The following is a 19,362-nucleotide window of genomic DNA, read 5'->3' as shown; positions in this document are numbered from 1 at the left end:
TATGTTCTTTAATTTGCACATCGTCAGTAGATCACGCGCAGAACTTTCCACTCCCACCGGCGCTTTTATGGAATTGCGCTCTCACGCTAATTTGCCCTGTTTAGTAAATCTGGCCCCAAATATCTTACCTTTCCCAATCGTTTGAACAGTAGTGTACCTAGAAAAAAAAATTTCCATTGACTATAGAAATTTCCACAACTTTTTTAATAACCTTTAAAGATTTTATACATTTTCAAGACTTTTCCAGCCTTAAGGCCCGTACACACCGGGACGAATTTCGCGCGCGATATTCGCCGACGTTTAACGCCTCGTGACTAAACAAAGGGCGCCAATGTGAGTGTGCACACCGACGTGAAAAACGGCACGCGTAAAAGCGTAAAAAATTTTTAAACGCCTCGGGTTCGTTTTTTTGGTTTGACGCACCGCGTCAAAAACTATCCGACCAATGAGATTGGCGCTTTTGCTCACGTGTCTGGAGCTTCTGAAGTTACAGTAAAACACAACTTGGGGGCGCTCAAACACAAAACGGTCTTGCCGAGCACACATACGTAACAGCGAAGAAGATATACGCCAAGTAGCGTATACACTGCCCATAGACAGACACTGCCGGGAAGAAATAAGACGAGGAAGATGCAAGGCAAGATGAATGTAGAGCTGCTGGTCTCGTTGGTGTCGGGAACATAAAGAACTATATGACAAACGCGACAGCGACTACAAAAATCTTGATAAAAGAGAACTGTTATGGAGTGGTATTGCAGAGTATATACTGTTATGGAGTGGTATTGTATTTCTGTTTTACATTAAGCGCCATCTAATGTCAGGGAATGAATTTGCATGTTCACTCGGCTCATCGTCAGCGAAAATCGCTTGGGTGTGAACACAAAAAACACGTTGAAAAACGCTGGCGAATAACGCGCGCCGATATTCGTCCCGGTGTGTACGGGCCTTTAGAATATCACACTTTAGAAATCCTTCTTACACTGAACTCCCTTGAATCATTTTCCTCAGCAGATGCAAAAGTTACAAACACAATTTTTTCTGCTGTTCTACTCAAACAGAATAAGAAAGTGTCTTGTCTTTTTTCTCACTGAAGCTGTGCATGAACATATGCTGGCAAGCCCTGAAGGAACAAATACACATTACCCACATTAACAGGGTAAAGCTTTGAATTGTATCTTAAATCAGTCCATTACAAGAGTTTATGCTCACCAGTTCTCCTGTTCTTATATCACTGAGCTTCACATGACAGGGAATCAGAGAGAAAAGTCAGAGGCTGTTGTTTAAGCTGTCAGCCCTCTTCTGTTTATAATCAATGAATGTGACAGACTTCAATAGAAGAGCGTGAGATTTCAGCAAAAAATAGTCAGTAAATGCGAAACCCTGACCAAAATGATTTGTTTTGAGTCGGCTATTGAGACATGGGCCTTTGGCTAATAAACTGTATTACTTGCTAGAATTGTTTATTCTTATAATTATTAATGATAAATGCCACTATTGGTGTCTTTTTTTATCATATTGTTATAGCTTTTAAGTGTTGTAAAATCACTGTAACACAGCCTTGAGTAGGTTTTTGCTTTACTTTAAAATGGCTTTTTATATGGGTGTGTTTTCAGTTCCCTCTGGCGCCCCTGAAAATGTGACCACTGAAGCAATGAGCTCCACGAGTGTATTGGTCACCTGGGGTTTAGTCCCTGAGCACCAGAAGAATGGACACATCCTTGGTTACAAGGTACGGTTACTATATCAAAGGGAATGCTTTGAGACCCTTAAAATCCCCCACAGACTTAACTGGAGAGTTCTGTCTGCCGAAACTCTGTAGCAGGGTGAATTTGTACTGTATATGGAGACGTCTGACTGGAATCATTTTAAATAGCTTTTTCAGGCAATCAATTATTATTAAAGTTCACCCAAAAATGTAAATTCTGTCATAACATGTCATTCCAAACCTATATTATTTTCTTTCTCCTGTGGAACACAAAGGTATTTTGAAAAATTGCTGTTCATTTTTGACAATGAAAGGCATTGGGGTCCAAAATACTGTTGATAAGTAAGACTGAGCAATATTTCAAAATGTTCTTTTTTTAGTTTTTTTTACATTCATCGAAATATCTTGTTTTATGTTCTCCTGAAGAACACACGTTTAAAACAACATGACATCCTTATCTAAATGAGAATTATGATTTTTGGGTGAATTGTCCCTTTATGAAATGAGAATTCACCCTATCTATGTATGTTATAGATCTTATTGTAAATGATTCATCCATGTTTCCTTTCATTTTCCAAATTTTTTTTGACCTTGTAATGTTTAATCAAAATGTCATAACTTGATCTTTCGGCGAAACGACACGCTTCTCTCTGATGACGTATGATTTGCTTCCATCCAATCAACAACCAATGGATAGTGCCAAGTCCAAGTCCTACATTTTTTCAGATAATCTGTTACACTCGGATATTTGTCACAGTATGGAATAAAAGATTGGTCGCTACTTCCATTTCATTGAGACTTTTAAGTGTTATGTCTTAAAATGTGCAAAAAATCCCATGGGCTTTCTTTGAAGGAGGCAACTGAGCCATATCCACATGTAGGCACCTTGGCTCTTTTGATCTAGGGATGTAAGAAACCAACCAGAAAACCCTAACAACCACATAGCAGAACCACTCAGAAGCAACTCTGATGCACCATAGCAAAAAAAGTATATGGAGTACACTTCTACATATCTAATGTTTGTATCATCCGCCAAAGGCACTTTATACCACAAAGCGCTGCTTATACGCATATCTACAAAAGTTCTTCCTCATGCTTTAATGCACATATTCAGCAGAACATAGTTCATATTGAGTTCATTTTGAACACATCTATAAACTGTGTTAAGCTATTGAAAACCATGTTCGCTGCTGTTGCTTGAATAAGGCTTTGTCAAATTTCTGCTTAGGCTGTGTAGAGTGACATGATGCAAGATCATGAAATTGCTGAAACAGTTTTTCCTTTTACACACTGTCGGAAGAAGCCAATTGATAAAATGCTTAGACTGTAAAAAGTGGGGGGAAATGAAATAACACAATTAATTATTGATCTCTTCTGAAGTCAAGACCCAAGTTAGGCAAATCTGGAACTGATATCTGAAGAAACAGTGATGTTTAACATGCAAAAGTTGTTGACGCAATGCTAAGGTTTTGTGAGCGGTTGCTATGTGGTTACCTACTGATCCAAGTCAAACGAGTTCATCTCTACGTCTCTATGATATTCTGATCTATTTTATCCTCCACCAGTGGTTTGCTCAAATCCCTAACCTTTAGCATGAGTAATAGTAATTAGCAAGCACTGTTACACACTATACTGTATGTATGTTGTTGATTTTAGGATGCTCCAACACTCTATAGCACATCAAAACTGTTTCTATGTGACCTATATTTCCCTTTATCTCTAGGTATTATACAGAGAAAAAGATTCTGAGCGGGCTCCCCAGGTCCAGCTGGTGAACGGGAACCAGACTCACTTGCTTCTTTTAAGGAACCTTGGCAAGTTCATCGTGTATGAGGTCCAGGTGCTCGCATTTACACGTGTCGGAGATGGACCACCCAGCCTCCCCCCCACAGTTGAGAGAACCAAGGATGATGGTAAGCAACCAATAAAATCAATGCATCGCCCACTGAGCAACATGCATCACCTAATTCTTCAGATGTTCCCACTGGTTATGACAAATCGTACATGCATAATAAAAGCAAAAATAAATGTTCGCGCACACACTGGGTCAAAATTAGACTTTGAGTGAAAGCTACCCATTTAGCAGATGTTCCTTCACACACTCACACACCAGTACACACGCACACACATTCATAATGGTAGCTCTAAGTTATGTCTTGCTTCATGCTCTGGTGGTTTCCAGCTGTGCCCAGCATTCAGACTGGCATTACCTCCCACGTGGCTCTAGACACAGACAAACACAAATGCATATTCGCTGACACACTCGCCTGGTCTCCTGGTGCCCCCACTGCATGAAACCTCATCTTGCATCATTGTATCGCTTGAGTCACCTGTCTGAACCAAACTCTCACTCACACATAGAAAAGAAAAACCACTAATGAAACTAATGAGAATTTGCTCCCAGACAGCAATGACATTAAATGGTGACTACATTTCAGATATTTCTTCTGAGAAAAAAGACCCCAGTATTCTCAAGTCCATCTCCTGTTTCTCATTAGAGCCTAAAACTGTGCTTGCATGTGAAAAAGTCGGCAAATAAAAGTCAGAGATTCCAAGCTATATGGGCGCTTTCATTTTATGGCCCATTTAAAAGCCTTCTCAGTTCTGTAATTAGCCATTAGAAAATGTCATTGTAATAAAGTAAAGCAATCACTCATTTTTATTAAAAAATTATAACTTAAATTATAAATTATAATTATAATCTTAAATTATATTCAATATTCAACTACAATAATTATTTTAATTATTGTATTCATAATTATTTTATTTATATGAATATTATTTTGTAATTATTTATTATTCATTTTACTTAACATTTATTTATAATTAAATATTAAATATTCAGTACAATTAAAAATGATCAATTTTGTGAATTAAGTATTATTTTGTATATTTACTACAATAAATATTACTATAATTGTGTTTTACAAATGTACTGTGAAATTATTACTAAAATGCGTTTCACATTGCAGTAATGAGAGGTTTTTATAAAATTATGGAGGCAAATGTGCTTAGTTATCATGAAGCTAATGGCATGGTAGGGAAAAAAAAATAATCTGGATTCTTTTGAATCTGGAGTAGAAAATACGGCACAGGCATTACTTGACAGTTTTCATGAGATTCAATCAAGTGAGAACCTCATTAAATCTCCTGAGCTATAATAGAGCAACCTCTGAGCAATAAAATTTCCTTCGGGAAGCTTCTCTCAGAAATATATACTCGCATGTTTGCATTCATATATCCCCAGCACAGGGAAGTAAGCGCTGCCATCTTCCCCTTTGAAATGAGTGAGTGTGTTCATATGTGAACTGTGGAGTCTTGCCAGCGGAATGACAAATGCCCTCTTTCTGTCATTTTTCTTAATCGGCTCAATGGAGCAACATTCATTCGGAAATGTACGGGGAGACCAGGGATACCAGATACTGGAATGTCTATGTGATTATTCTCTACACACACTGACTCACACATACATATCAAAACTAGTGGATTACCAGCGCTGTTGGCCTAGTGTCCACTGGCAGAGTTAAATGTGTTTGATGAGGGATTATGAATCACTAATATTTATATTTATGGATTTATGGAATTAGAAGTTTACAGCGAGGCTTTGTGTGTGCGTGTTAAGAGATTAAAATGTCATATTTATCGTGGCCGAGATAAAAGCTTGGTCCCACAAACAGGTTTTGAAGTGTTTGAAATGTATTCTACGTTTGCAGAAATCAGTGTGTGGACTACAGTAATCTGTTTTAAATACCATGTTCGACTGTGTATCCTCTCTCACCCTCCCTCTCTTCTCTCCAGTTCCTGGTCCGCCTGTCAGGTTGGTGTTTCCAGAAGTGCGTCTCACGTCTGTCAGGGTTGTCTGGCAACCTCCCTCAGAGCCAAACGGTATCATTATGGGTAAGAGAACATAGACGTTACACAGCCAGCCACACACATTTACCTAGCTATATAAATGAGGACTTTTGATGTTTTAGTATCATAAAATGTAGGATAGCATTGAGGAAATCGCTGTTCTGTTGTTTTTATATAAAGCTATGAAAGTACTTATATCTTTGCAAAGGTTACAAGAATGTAATTTCATCTCCTGTAAAAAGTCTCCTGTATGTTTGTTCCCATTGCGCCCTGAGCTATTTGAAATTGTATTATTGCAAGGACATGCTGTGTATTGCGTATAAGTCAGTTAGTATGTGCGCGTGTCATGAGATTTTGTGAATTGGGATTTCAACGGTGTATTGAGATTAAACCGCCTCAGTTTTGCCGTTATCAAGACTACGGGACGTACTGATGCGCAGCTATAGATGACTGGATTATGGACACTTAACCACCCATGATGGATCATATAATCCCTTAATAGTGATAGAAATGTGAAGCCTCTTTACCTCGGATGATCTCTTGCCTTCTGTCTGTTTTCTACACACACTCGCACACAGAGCTCTCTGCTGATTGGATCAATCGTTCCCTGTGTAGGATTGAGCGATATAAACCAAAAATCTTCAATCAGAGCAGAGCTGTCAGTGTTCCAGCGCTCATTTTATCCTCCCAGATCTTTGTAATATGTTTCATATGTGAGGATACGCTGATAATGTGACTTTCAAATAGCACTTTCAATGGGTCTTCCAGTCTTATGTGTTGATTTTTCAATTACTGAACGTCTGGCTGTATGGTGTGAATGAGGCATTGATGCCTTTAAGAGACCTTGGAGGCATTTCAGATAGAAAACCTATAAAATGATTAAGAAAAGAATACCAGATCAAATCATCATCAGTGCACTGCATAAAATCTTTCTTCTTGATGGAGTAGATCACCTAGAAATTAATAACTCTGTCATCATTTACTCACCTGTATGACTGTATTTTTTTAGATTTCTGAAGAATAATAAAGAATAATTTTGAAGAATAATAAAAAAATTATAGCGCCATTAAAGTATCATTTAAGTGGTCCATTTGATGTGTGCTATATTCCAAGTCTTCTGCAGTCATACAGAAGATTTTTTATAACATTAATAAGAAGAAGAAATATCTCTTAAGCTCCAAATCAATATACTGTATTAGAATGATTTCTGAAGGATTACATGACTTCCAAAAACATTAAAAATGTGTGTGCGTGCGTGTGTTTATTGCAAAACAATACAAAAATCATTTTTTGCAGTGTATATTTTATGCTAAACATGTCATGCATCATAATATGTTGTTGTTGTTGTTGTTTTATATAGCTCCTAAATGAGTTTCAGTGATAATGTATTGAAAGCAAGAGCCTGCAAATATTGATTGGTGGAATGAGCTGAGGTCTCTCTCTCTGGTGTCTCTTTTTGCTCTGGCATTTAATATCTCTTTCTTTTTCTCTCTCCCTTTTTGTCAGTATCTCTCACACACATGATCATTCTCTTTTATTCATCACACTCTTTCTCTTGTTCTCTATCAGGCTCTCTGTCTCTCTTATATCTCTCATATTTTATCTCTGTCTCACCTTCGCATTGATTCATTTATGGACTTAAAGATGAAGTTTGTAATTCCAGTGCTATTAGAATCACCAAACGGAGTTGCAAAAATAATTACTAGTTTCCCAAACACCGCCATTGACATTGGTTGAACAATAGACAGACACCCACATCACATTAAACTCGTGTCATTGATTAGGCCAGTGTTACTGTGAATCACTGTTTTACAGTAGATCAAATGAATAGTCCAGCAATCAATTGATTGGCTGTAACTGTCAACTTTGCAATGGATATTAATATGCAAAGTATTTATTAGCATGGAAACAAAATCAGCAGTTTAAGACATTAACTTGTAAGCACAAAACATAAGATACATCTCTTTAAATACAAACAAGACTTCATTGAACTATTATGATTATACCTGGTGCGATAAAAGCCTCATTGAAAACTCAATGCGAGGGCTAAATTAATGATTTTTGGGTGAACTATCCCTTTAATGCACCAGTTCAGGTAGAAACTGTAGGTATTACTTGCGTTTCTTGGATTGTGTCTGTGAAAGGGGTTCCCTTATCTGTCGTCGTTCTCTAAAAGGGGTTTCCTAGGTTCGTTGATTCACGTGCGGCCTGGTAACGTCTGGTGACGTCTAGGAAACCAATCGCGATGGTGCGTTGGCTGATGATGAAATGCATAGTGTCATAGGCAGGTAGAAGTTTGAGACATGGGTCAACTTAACTTTGAAAAGAAACTAAATCAAAAGAAAGATAAGAAATCCGAGACTAGACTGAACTCATTTCTTCATCTTAGACTAGATTAGAACAGAGCAGCAGTTTGTTTGTGTCATGAGTTTTTAACTCTACGGGTTGACTAACCCCTAAAAGGGATTCCGACCAATTAGAAATTGTCTTTAGCTCAGGGCATAACTGTGTTTTCCTCCTTTTACATTAAAGGGATACTTCACCTCTGGAAAGATGAATGTGTATTTAAAATGGGTCATTTATGTAGTAGAAATGTGAAATAATTTTTGAATTTGGAGCCTTCTAGACTGAGAAAAGCCAGAAAATGTATTTTTGGCTTATGTGGATGAAAGACAATAACTCCCAGAATGCACTTGCTTCGCTGCTCTACGAGGCCACTCCCAAACCACGCCTTCCGGTAAGAGCGCGCAGTTAAAACAACAAGACTAGGCTACTAGTGAGTCTCCGTGACGAATCTGCCCGGGATTTCGAGATCACTCAAAATGTCCGGGATTCGGCTTTTGCGTTCTACAGTCGCCATTCATTATGTTTACTGTGGCGAGCAGGACTGATGATTACTGATGAGCGACGGAGGAGGGGGAATTTTCTTAGCAATGTTAAAAAGCACATCAACCGATCACTTGTTTAGCGTTCATGTAAACTTTACATTCAGATTCACCAATCGGAATGAATTCAGTTAGATTGAAACAAAAGGTGTGCATGTAAACAATGAATGGAGACTGCAGAAACCAAAAGCCAAATCCCGGACATTTTGGACGATCTCGACGGCTGGACATGTCCGGGAAAAAGAGGATGGTAACCCCTACTACTCAGCTTTCTCCTACTACTCAGCTTTCTCCACAGAACAAGAGCCTGCTAGCTTAGCTTCCAAAGAAAGACGGCTGACACTATGTGTACATTCTGTGAGTGAGATCCCACCCTCTATGGGCGGCTTGAAAACATGCAGAACAGCCCCTACTTCTGGCTGTAGTCTTTAGCCTCTGGCCAGAAAATCCTTCCAGACAAAAAATACATAAATCTCTCACCTCAGGGGGACAAGAGGGAGGAAAGCACGGTAATTCGAAAACACTACAGGTTTTCTACTAATACAAAGCTTAATGCTAAATCCTGAAGTATCCCTTTAATAACATGTTGTTTTCTTGGTCACATGGTTCCTAATTTCCCCGCCCCTTGCAGAGTATAATTTAGTCATAATTTCTTTAAAGGGAATATGATACGTTTTACTCAAATTTGATTAATATCAACATTTAACATTCACACACATCACACCTCTTAGAAATTATTTAATAGTTTCTCAAAATGGCAGCAGTGAGTGATTAAAACATAATTCTGCTTCTTGCTCTGTTTTGATGATGTCATCACAGCCTGATTTGCTCCAAGGTCCTACAGTTGGTCTAGATGTTCACACAATTACATTTTGGGAAATCAATATAAGAATTACTTCTAGTTAATTATAGTCATCTAGCCATATTAAATAATTAGTTCACTTAATATTCTGTAATTATTTACTTCGGTCAAACCTGTAAAACTGTGGAAAACAAGGTTAGACAGTGTGCTTTTATGGTGCTTGTGAATCCTTTTTGTACCTTAAAATCAACCTATACCTTGTAATTTCATGGAAAAAGCAAAAGGTACATTATTCAAAAATGTTTCACGTTCCACAGACATCCTCATATCACTCCAAACGTTTATGAGTTTCTGAGTAAATGATGGACTAATCCTTTAAGTTGGGATAGGAGAAAGTATTTTAACATTTGAAAAAATTGCATACCTTTAATCTCTTTGTTGCTTTTGTAAAAACATATAGTTTAAGCTGTAGCTGTGTACGCAGCTCTTCATGTTTTCATGAGATATTGGCAGCGTGACATTCCTGCTTTCATCTTTCAGAGACTCGTGTAGATTGTGGTGCTCAGCTTTGGGGAAGCTACGTTTTAGAGTCAAGCTAATCTTTTTTAGTGTTCTAAAAGGTTCAAAAAGTAGATAAACACATTGAAGACATTTAAGGGGCAGTGTCATTGTAGATAACTTAAGTTTAAATTTTTTGGTAACACTTTAGGGTCCAATTTTCACTATTAACTAGTCGCTTATTAGCATGCATATTACTAGGATCTTGGCTGTTTATGAGTACTTATAAAGCACATATTAATGCCTTATTCTGCATGACCATATTCTAAATCCCATAATCCTACCCAATACCTAAACTTAACAACTACCATACTATTAATAAGCAGTAATTATGAGTTTATTGAGGCAAAAGTCATAGTTAATCTTAAGAATTAGACCCTAATCTAAAGTGTGACCAATTTGTTTAGCCATATTTATAATTTTTATGAACAATCATAAATTAGCTGGACAACAGATACATTTACAGCAAAAATAATAGCAAGCCTAGAAAATACTCTAATCTGTAACCGAGATAAAAACATATTGCACCTTTTTACGAATATTAGAATGATTTCAGAAGGATCACGTGACACTGAAGACAGAAATAATGGCTGCTGAAAATTCTGATTCGCAATCGAAGATAATATTAAAATAAAACGCAGTTATTTTATATCGTAATAATATTTCACAATATTACTGTTTTTACTGTATTTTTGTATTAAATAAATGCAGCCTGTATATATGAAAAAACAACAACATCTTAATATGAAACGTATTTACCACAGTACTTTTTTTTATTACCATGATTTTAAATGGTGCCTTAAGGTACTAGAATATGACTGGTATGAACGTGTCCTAAAAACATGATATTTGTGGTAGAAAGGTCTCTCCTTTCCTTCTCTCATAGTGTTGAGTGTCCGCTGTGATGTGTCCTGTGGTTAGGGATCAGTGATTCCTGTGGTAACAGGGCGCACAAATAAAATGCGCCTGACCGAGGGGGCAACAATCCGACCAATTACACGGCTTACTGCTCTCACCACGGCAACCCAGACATTAAAAAATGAGCGCTGAACCACCTGGCATGGGTCACAGCTCTACCATGATAGATGAGGGAAAATACAAAACCTGAACAGTTGATTGTTGCCCGTTTTTTTGTCCTTTTCCCTCCTTTTCTCCATGTCCAGGGCAATAGCTACTCAGACAGTGAAGAAAAGAAGAAGAAAAGTGTTCTAGTTGATTTCTGCCTCTAGCGTAACAGGGAAAAAAAAGTAAAAAAGAAAAGAAAAACCATCAAAAGAGAGAGCTCAGGAACAAGCGGGAAAAGCAGAGGATTTTGCATAGGCCCCTCTGGGCTTTTTGAGTTGGGTTAGCGATGGCCTCTTAATAAAGGAGGATCTTAGCGAGCTGTGCGTTCGGAAAGAGGAAGAGAGAAAAGGGAAGAAAGGGCGAATAAGAATCTGCGAAGACAAGGCAAAGGGGAAAAAAACATTGAATTAAAACCATCCCCAGCTCTGTAAAATCGTGCTAATCCTCCAAACGGAGCACGCTAACACCAAGCGTCCCATGTGACTGAGATAAAAACCTCTTTCTCGTCCGTTCTGTAGATTCCCCCTCTTACAGAGAACTTGACTCTCTCCATCTCTCCACCGCCTCATGTCAAAAACACCTTTTCAACTGTAATAAGCGCTTCCAGGTTAAAACATGTTCTCATACTTTGGAAATCTTTCACGGGACACTTTGGTCTTAGCATCTGCATTAAAATGAAATGAGCCATGTCTGCAGTTAGGAGAGGGTTATTAACTCTTATGAAGGAAAGCTGCTGTTGCAAACTTGTATAATGACCTTACGTATTTAGCTGAAATGTGACGCCTCATATGTTTAGACCGTTGTAATGATACACATCGGATGAATTGTTTCAAGCTGTTTTGAAATATGCTGTATAGTTTGTATGATATGGCTATGCCAGGATTTTGATGCTGTTCTTTTTCCTACATTGAAAGTGTGTGAGGATGTTTGCTGTCAAGCTCCAAAAAGACACAAGCAACACCATAAACCAAAAAGTGTAATCCATTTAATTTGTGTGTTATAGTCCACATCTTCTGAAGCCATACGATAGCTTTGTGTGATGAACAGAATTAAAAAAGCCATATTAAAAACCTTCCCCTAATTCTTATTTGCGTGTCGCAATAATTGAGTAATAATGGTAATATATTAATTGTAAATATTATTAAATTGTTAATGAATTCATGAATTGTTGTTATTGTTGTTGTTGTTGTTATACAATTAACGATATTTTCTAATATTTATAATTACTACTAATAATATATTAATTGTGAATATTATTATTATTATTAACATGTTCATAAGTTGTTCATATATTATTATTATTATTTATAATATGCTAATATGTATATATTTATAATTAATAATAATAGTAATTATTTTTAATATAAATAAATAATATTTTACTAATATTAAAACAAATTATAATTAATATATTATAATGATGATAATAATCATTATAAAAAAGTATTATTATTATATTGAATGATATTAACTTCAATTATTTTAATTAATAATTCATGATAATATTGTTAATATTATTAATGTTAATAAAATACTTTAATACATTATTAATACATTGTTAATACATAATTATTAATCATTAATATTAATTATAATTTACTCATATTAATTTGTATAATTAGTAATAATTATAAATAATTGATAATTTACTAATATCAACAATATTTATCATTAATATACTAATAATGGTTAAAAAAATTATTACATTAATTATAAATATTGGTACTCTTATTAAGTTCTCGTAGTAGAATAATAATATAAAAAGATGTCATATTTGAATATGTACATTTGACGTTTAGGCCACAGCACTACACAGACTCGTTTCCACTCAGATCTATACTAGTCAAGTCAGTCACCTTTATTTATATAACGCTTTTTACAATACAGATCATTGCTTCAAAGCATCTTTACAGTGATAACAGGAAAATAATGCAACAACGTGTACAGCAGATCTAGAGGAAAATAGTGTCATTGTCCAGCTTAAGTAAGGTCAGTGTTGATTCATTTCCATTGTAAACATCATTAGTTATTCATTTAGTTCATTTATCTATACAGCAGCTCTGGAGAAAACAGTGACATCATCGCCCTGCTCAATTCAGCTCTCATCCAATAGTCTCAGTGCAGTCAAATCAATAACATTGTTGAATATTAAGGATAATATACTAATATAATATACTAATATGATCATATTATATATCAAAATCATGTGGCAGCAGTTTTTACCCAATTTTGGCTTTCTTACTGCAGGCTATCAGATTTCTTACCGTCTGGATATCAATGATCCCAACAAGTTCACCACGGTTGAGGTGGGGTCAAACGCACGTCAGTTCACGGTGACGGGATTGATCCCAGAGTCGGCGTACGTCTTCCAAATCACAGCGCGCACTCAAAAGGGCTGGGGACCCCCGGAGGAGGCCATCGTCATAACCACAGAAAAAAGAGGTACTTTTGAAGGATGATCTAACAAGTCGAAACCTGTAGCCAGTTTATTGCTGGTCCAAGGTATTTGATATGCAAATTTCTAAGGTCTCTGAAATATCAACATGAGTAAAACTGTTGAAAAACCTGTCTAAAATATACTACCTTCCTAGAACCTTCTGTCTTCGACTTATAGTTTACAGTATCATTTTTTTAGGAAAAGGCCTTTTAGTATGAGTAAATATAAGAATAAGTTTTATTTTGTTGGCAATATGAATATTTAACTGAAGCAGCTTAGGTTTACTTGATTATCCATACATCATTTTTAGGACAATCATGTTAAAATATAGGTATCAAGTATAAAATATAGGTATCAATAGGCTTTTGAGGAACTTTTTTAATTGTACATTCCTCAGTCATCCTTTTAATTGCATGTTTTGACCCCACAATAAAAACTAGAGTTTTGATCATAAAATTACATAATTTTGCTCAGTTTGTGCCTCTGTAAAAAAACATGTCCTTTTTTTCTGCCCCTTTTTTTAGATGTATCTAATAAGATACTCAATGAAATACCCAATCACAAATAACTTATAACTTTTAAAGATTTTTTAATATATATTTTGTCTAAAGGTTCAATAAACTGTAAAAAAAAAAACACATTTAAAATAAGTTTTTCTGATTATTATTTCATATAATATTATTTCATAGTTGTGTCATCAATTTGTTTATTGTTTAATTGTGGAATCATTTACATAAACAGTGACGAATCAGAAGTGACTATAGCTAATAACTACTCATGTTATTCACTGAAATGCTCATGTTTCGTGCAGTCAGTCCGTAAAAGTAGAATATCAGTCATAAAGCTAATAAAAGCATACTGTCAAAACAGCATGTGGCCCTTCGGAGCTCACTGCATTTAACCCCGAGCCGGGTCTGTGACACATGCATATGCCCAGCAGTGACTCATTCCTCATGTCCCACAGAGCGTCCGCAGCCCCCTCGTCGACTCACCGTGCCTCAGAAAGGGGTGGAGTCTCATAAGCTTCGTCTTCATTGGAGTGCGGGGGGAGACGGCTCTTCCCCAGTGCGCTACTTCACTCTGCAGACTTTAGAGCTGCCGGACGGCCAGTGGAAGACCCACACATCCTCCATCGGTCATAATAACACCTCCTGGGAGGTGGAGAGGTAACACACGCGCACATATCTCTCTCTGATTAGTCATAACTGCCTGTGCGGGCAACGGCTGGTACAAGAAGAGTCACTATTTATAGCAAAATGTGCTTTAGTTCTGACAGACAGCACAGGAGACATTAAAATACACAGGATGGAGTTACGCTCGAGGTCATTGTTTGGATTTTAGAGTATGCAAACACGGAAATATGGAAATAATGGAATTACAATTCAACAAGGATATATTTTATGTTGCACAACAAAAAAGTTACAAAAAAATTTTTTTGGACATGGTTGCAAGGGTAATGTCATGTTAGCACTTTTGGTTTGTTTAGTTTTGTTTTGCAGGACATGTATCACAACACTACCATGTTTTTTGTTGGTTTGTTCTGGGTTTTTTTGTTGCTTTATTTGTTTATTGTTTAGTTTTTTTACATTTATTATTGTAGTACCAGAATTTTATGGACTTATACAATGGTAATTCCATCATTTTTCTTGCCATTTTTTTCCAGGCATGTACCATGTTTTTTTAAATTTCTTTTTACATACACCATGGTAGTAACAAGGTGGGTTTTTTCTTTGCTTTCCTCTTACACCACAGTAGTGTTATGTTTTTCAGGGGTCAATTTACCCATTTACCATGGTAATACCATGTTTGTTTGATGTAATTTTTTAGACGTGCCATAGTAGTACCTTTTTTGTGACTGTACTATGATGCACCATGTTTTCCTGGACATGAACAATGGTAGCAGGTATATATATATATATATATATAGATATATATATAGATAGATAATCTATTGCCAGAAGTACCCACTTATTGGCGTGTTCGCACTGCAGAAACTGGAAATGATTTTAGTTATAGGAACACCTTTTGGGAGGACTAAATTAGCTCCTACCTGCAGCGTAGGGTCTAACCCAGCACAATAGGAATTACCAGTGACGTAAGCGTACATTGATTGGCAGAACTCATGCCATACGAAACACTGGCACCCGCCATTTTTAAAAAGCCACGTAAACGCACAGGCTGTGTCCGAAATTGCCTCCTATACCCTTAAATAGGGCACTATTTGAGGGGACAGCCATTTGTAATAGTGTCCGAAACCTGTAGTGGACGTTATTGAGTACACACATTCAATACCACCATAAGTGTACAACCGATGTTTGCTAAGTTTCATATTTTCAGCGCACTCAGTGTCCGAATTCACTTACTTGTTTTCACTCACTCCTTCAATTGGACTATATTAGTGGAATAATGTAGGGAAAAGTGAATGATATATAGGGGGCGATTCCGAAAACAGCCACAGTTTACATATTCTTACTCCATGAACTATCTCAACGAACATGGAAAACAGAGATTGATGGACCGACACTGAAATCCAGGCACTTCTCAACCGATCATGGCGTCTTCCATCCTCCAGTTGTTGACGTTGTGTTGTTGAATGCTGCGCTTAAATGCCATTGCTGTCGTTTGGCTTACGTCACTTCCGGGTTCCTACTGGTGGTGCAAACGCAACCTGGAAAACGGCCCTAGTATAGTTCCTACATTTGAGTTCCTATAACTACCTGGTGCGAAAGTATCATGGTATATGTCAAAGTCCCATGGTATTGATACCATCACATTACTCCACAGTACTGCCACTGGGTTAGAGAGTCAGGATGAGACGAGGGGTGAAAATGAAACACCCTCGATTGGACTGAATCAAACAAAGCTCGTCAATCCAAACGAATGACATTACACAAAACGTAATACATTTTATATTATGGACATGCAGTGACACTGATGAGACATCAAGAATAAAAAGAGAGAGAAATCGATGGACAGAGAGAGTGAGAGACTGCAATTATAATCAGACTGACCATCAGGTGGCCTGATGTCTAATCACACATCCATTCATCTCCACCAGCTCACTAACCTGTTTTCTGCTCTCCATCCTCCAGTACTGCAATACTAGCTCATATTCTTTCACCCTGACTTTTCGTTCTTCTCATCATCACCTGTCTGATTCATGCTGTCACCTTGGATCACATCTCTAAATGTCCACTTGCATTAAGGCTAAAGATATAGTGAGCTGAAGGAATTGCCTCCCTATAACACCATCTTTCTCAACGCATTTTGTAGTGGAACCATGGGAGCATTTCTGCATTCAGTACCACCTGATTACCCACAGCCCACATGCCTGTCCATTTAATTACCCACATATGCCTTTCTCTGACATTCAATGACTCATCATAAGCCATCTTATTACTGAAAAGTAGGCACAGAGGATGAATCTGAAGTGGCATGTATAACCAAAAAAACTGCATTTGGACAGACTTTTTAATGTGGCACAGAGCTGGCATAAATGTAATTTATTTACCCCAGGAATCACAATCATGGAAAACTAACAATATGTTTGAATTACTACCCTTACTATTTCTGCAATCTGTGCACTGCATGCCGATTTGAGAATGGCTGGATTAACTACTACATTTGTTAAAATGCAAAACATAGCACTGGGTACTGTATCCCGCAATGCACTTGACTTGACATTTAATTTTACAAGTACTAATGTTGTGATTTTAACATCTCATTCTTGGCTGATTATTTGATTGAGCTGATGCTATTTTAACACAATTATGTTAATTATGCTAATTATGATCTGATTTTGATTCAAATTTGAATTGAAATATTTATAAATTTATAAATGTATTGTTGTAACATTATTAATTTCATTAATTTGTGAAAGAATTATCTTATGTTCAATATCTTATGTTGCATTTGTTTGACCAAATATATAGTAAAATAGAAATATTTTGAAATATTATTACAAACTTAACTCTTTTTTTATTTTTATTTTTTTTATTTAAAAATAATAATTTATTCCTCTGATGGCAATGCTGAATTTTCAAATAATATTTTAATTTGTACCAATATCTTAAAAAAACAGACTAGATTAATCATGTTTACAAAATGGAAACCTTAATAAAACCCCAACAGGTTTTTTGTTCGCTTCCATTTTGTTGTTTTGTTGAAAATCTTCTGTTTTGTTAATTGTTCAATTCAAAATGTTCATGAATTTTCAAGAGTTGAATATTACATTGCGAAATTTTCAAACCCTATACGATAATGTAAATATCTTTATTGATATATGCTGTTTATTTACAGTATAGTTTTTATGTTGGTACAGTGCTTTGCTTCAGTTTGGCTTGGTTTCTTTCTCTCTCTGTCACACACACACACACACACATTCTTCATAATTGCATGAACCGAGTGTTTTGAACCAAGAGGATGTTTGTGTTCAAACTATCTCAGAGGAGTAAATGCCTCCAGCTATTAAAACAGAAATGCCACTAACAGTCCTCGTCTTCAACGCCCTAATTATAAACACACACACACACATAAACACTCAGAACGATACAAGCACCCTCACAGTCCTGATTCTCAAATCCCTAATTGTGCACTTCACACACATGCACACACACTCTAAGTTTCCCTGATGGCCCACTTTGATATACATTACCCACAAACCTGTGTCACCTTCCAAGTTTGGAAAGCATGAACAAATCTGTGCAGTTGACTAATATTAAACGAATGATAAATGAATAATGATTTGTGATGAGCATAAAAATCTCAAGAGTTCTGTTCAAGGTTGAAGCAGAACTTGAGCAGGGCATTATGGGTTGAGCAGATCTGTCCACTCAACAGATTAGAATGTGTTCTTTTGACTGTATTTATGAGTGCATTTTCTATGATAGGCTACCTACAGTAGCAAGTTCTCCCTTCTCTGATTCTCTCGAAAGAAGTCTAGAAATGTATCACTTATGGTTTCTGTTGGTACATGGTAATGATCGTGTATGTGTGTGTGTGTTGAAATGTATCTCTTTTCTTGTAGGCTGAAGCCGTACACCTCTTACAAATTTAGAATGATGGCCACAAATGATGTGGGAGAAAGCGCCTTCAGCAAAGAAACGGAGCCAGTTACCACTCTGCAGGATGGTAATACTAGATTATGTGTGTTCTGCAAAGTGAATTATAATTTTTTAGAGTGCTTTTTGGACCTGAGTATTTGTGAGAAAATCTGAATAGATTGTGAATTATACGTTTTTGAGAGCTGTTTGTTGATAAGATAGATAGATAGATAGATAGATAGATAGATAGATAGATAGATAGATAGATAGATAGATAGATAGATAGATAGATAGATAGATAGATAGATAGACTCAGATAGAGATATATATATATATAGATATAGATATAGATATAGATATAGATAGATAGACTCAGATAGATAGAATGACAGACAGACGAAATGGTTAGAACGATAGATAGATAGATAGATAGATAGATAGATAGATAGATAGATAGATAGATAGATAGATAGACAGACAGACAACAGACAAAATGGTTAGAACGACAGACAGATGATAGATAGATAGATAGATAGATAGATAGATAGATAGATAGATAGATAGATAGATAGATAGATAGATAGATAGATAGATAGATAGATAGATAGATAGACAGACAGACAAAATGGTTAGAACGACAGACAGATAGATAGATAGATAGACTCATATATATATATATATATATATATAGATAGACTCAGATAGATAGAATGACAGACAGACGACAGACAGATGATAGATAGATAGATAGATAGATAGATAGATAGATAGATAGATAGATAGATAGATAGATAGACTCAGATATATATATATATATATATAGATAGATAGATAGATAGACTCAGATAGATAGAATGACAGACAGACGACAGACAGACGAAATGGTTAGAACGACAGACAGATGATAGATAGACAGACAGACAGACAGACAGACAGACGACAGACAAAATGGTTAGAACGACAGACAGATGATAGATAGACAGACAGACAGACAGATGGATGACAGACAAAATGGT

General features: G+C 36.3%; 1 protein-coding gene and 1 long non-coding RNA gene across 4 annotated transcripts in view; one reads left to right on the top strand and one right to left on the bottom strand.

The window, feature by feature from the left end:
• LOC309494376 overlaps positions 1-952 on the bottom strand; it is a 63,731-nt gene extending 62,779 nt beyond the window's left edge. The window contains exon 1 of the long non-coding RNA XR_014204302.1: positions 605-952. This is a non-coding gene — a long non-coding RNA (uncharacterized lncRNA). The remainder of the gene's footprint in view (positions 1-604) is intronic.
• sdk1b (sidekick cell adhesion molecule 1b) overlaps positions 1-19,362 on the top strand; it is a 370,259-nt gene that overhangs the window by 329,688 nt on the left and 21,209 nt on the right. For all 3 annotated transcript variants that reach the window (XM_082163612.1, XM_082163613.1, XM_082163611.1), the window contains 6 exons: positions 1,614-1,729; positions 3,429-3,618; positions 5,504-5,602; positions 13,115-13,309; positions 14,269-14,470; positions 18,331-18,434. In XM_082163612.1, coding sequence (XP_082019738.1) covers positions 1,614-1,729; positions 3,429-3,618; positions 5,504-5,602; positions 13,115-13,309; positions 14,269-14,470; positions 18,331-18,434 — 906 coding nt within the window. The remainder of the gene's footprint in view (positions 1-1,613; positions 1,730-3,428; positions 3,619-5,503; positions 5,603-13,114; positions 13,310-14,268; positions 14,471-18,330; positions 18,435-19,362) is intronic.

This window comes from Leuciscus leuciscus (assembly GCF_965113295.1).
Source record: "Leuciscus leuciscus genome assembly, chromosome: 3".
NCBI lineage: Eukaryota > Metazoa > Chordata > Actinopteri > Cypriniformes > Leuciscidae > Leuciscus > Leuciscus leuciscus.
The sequence above is the reverse complement of the archived record's forward strand: the minus strand, read 5'-3'. Positions and strand labels throughout refer to the sequence as shown.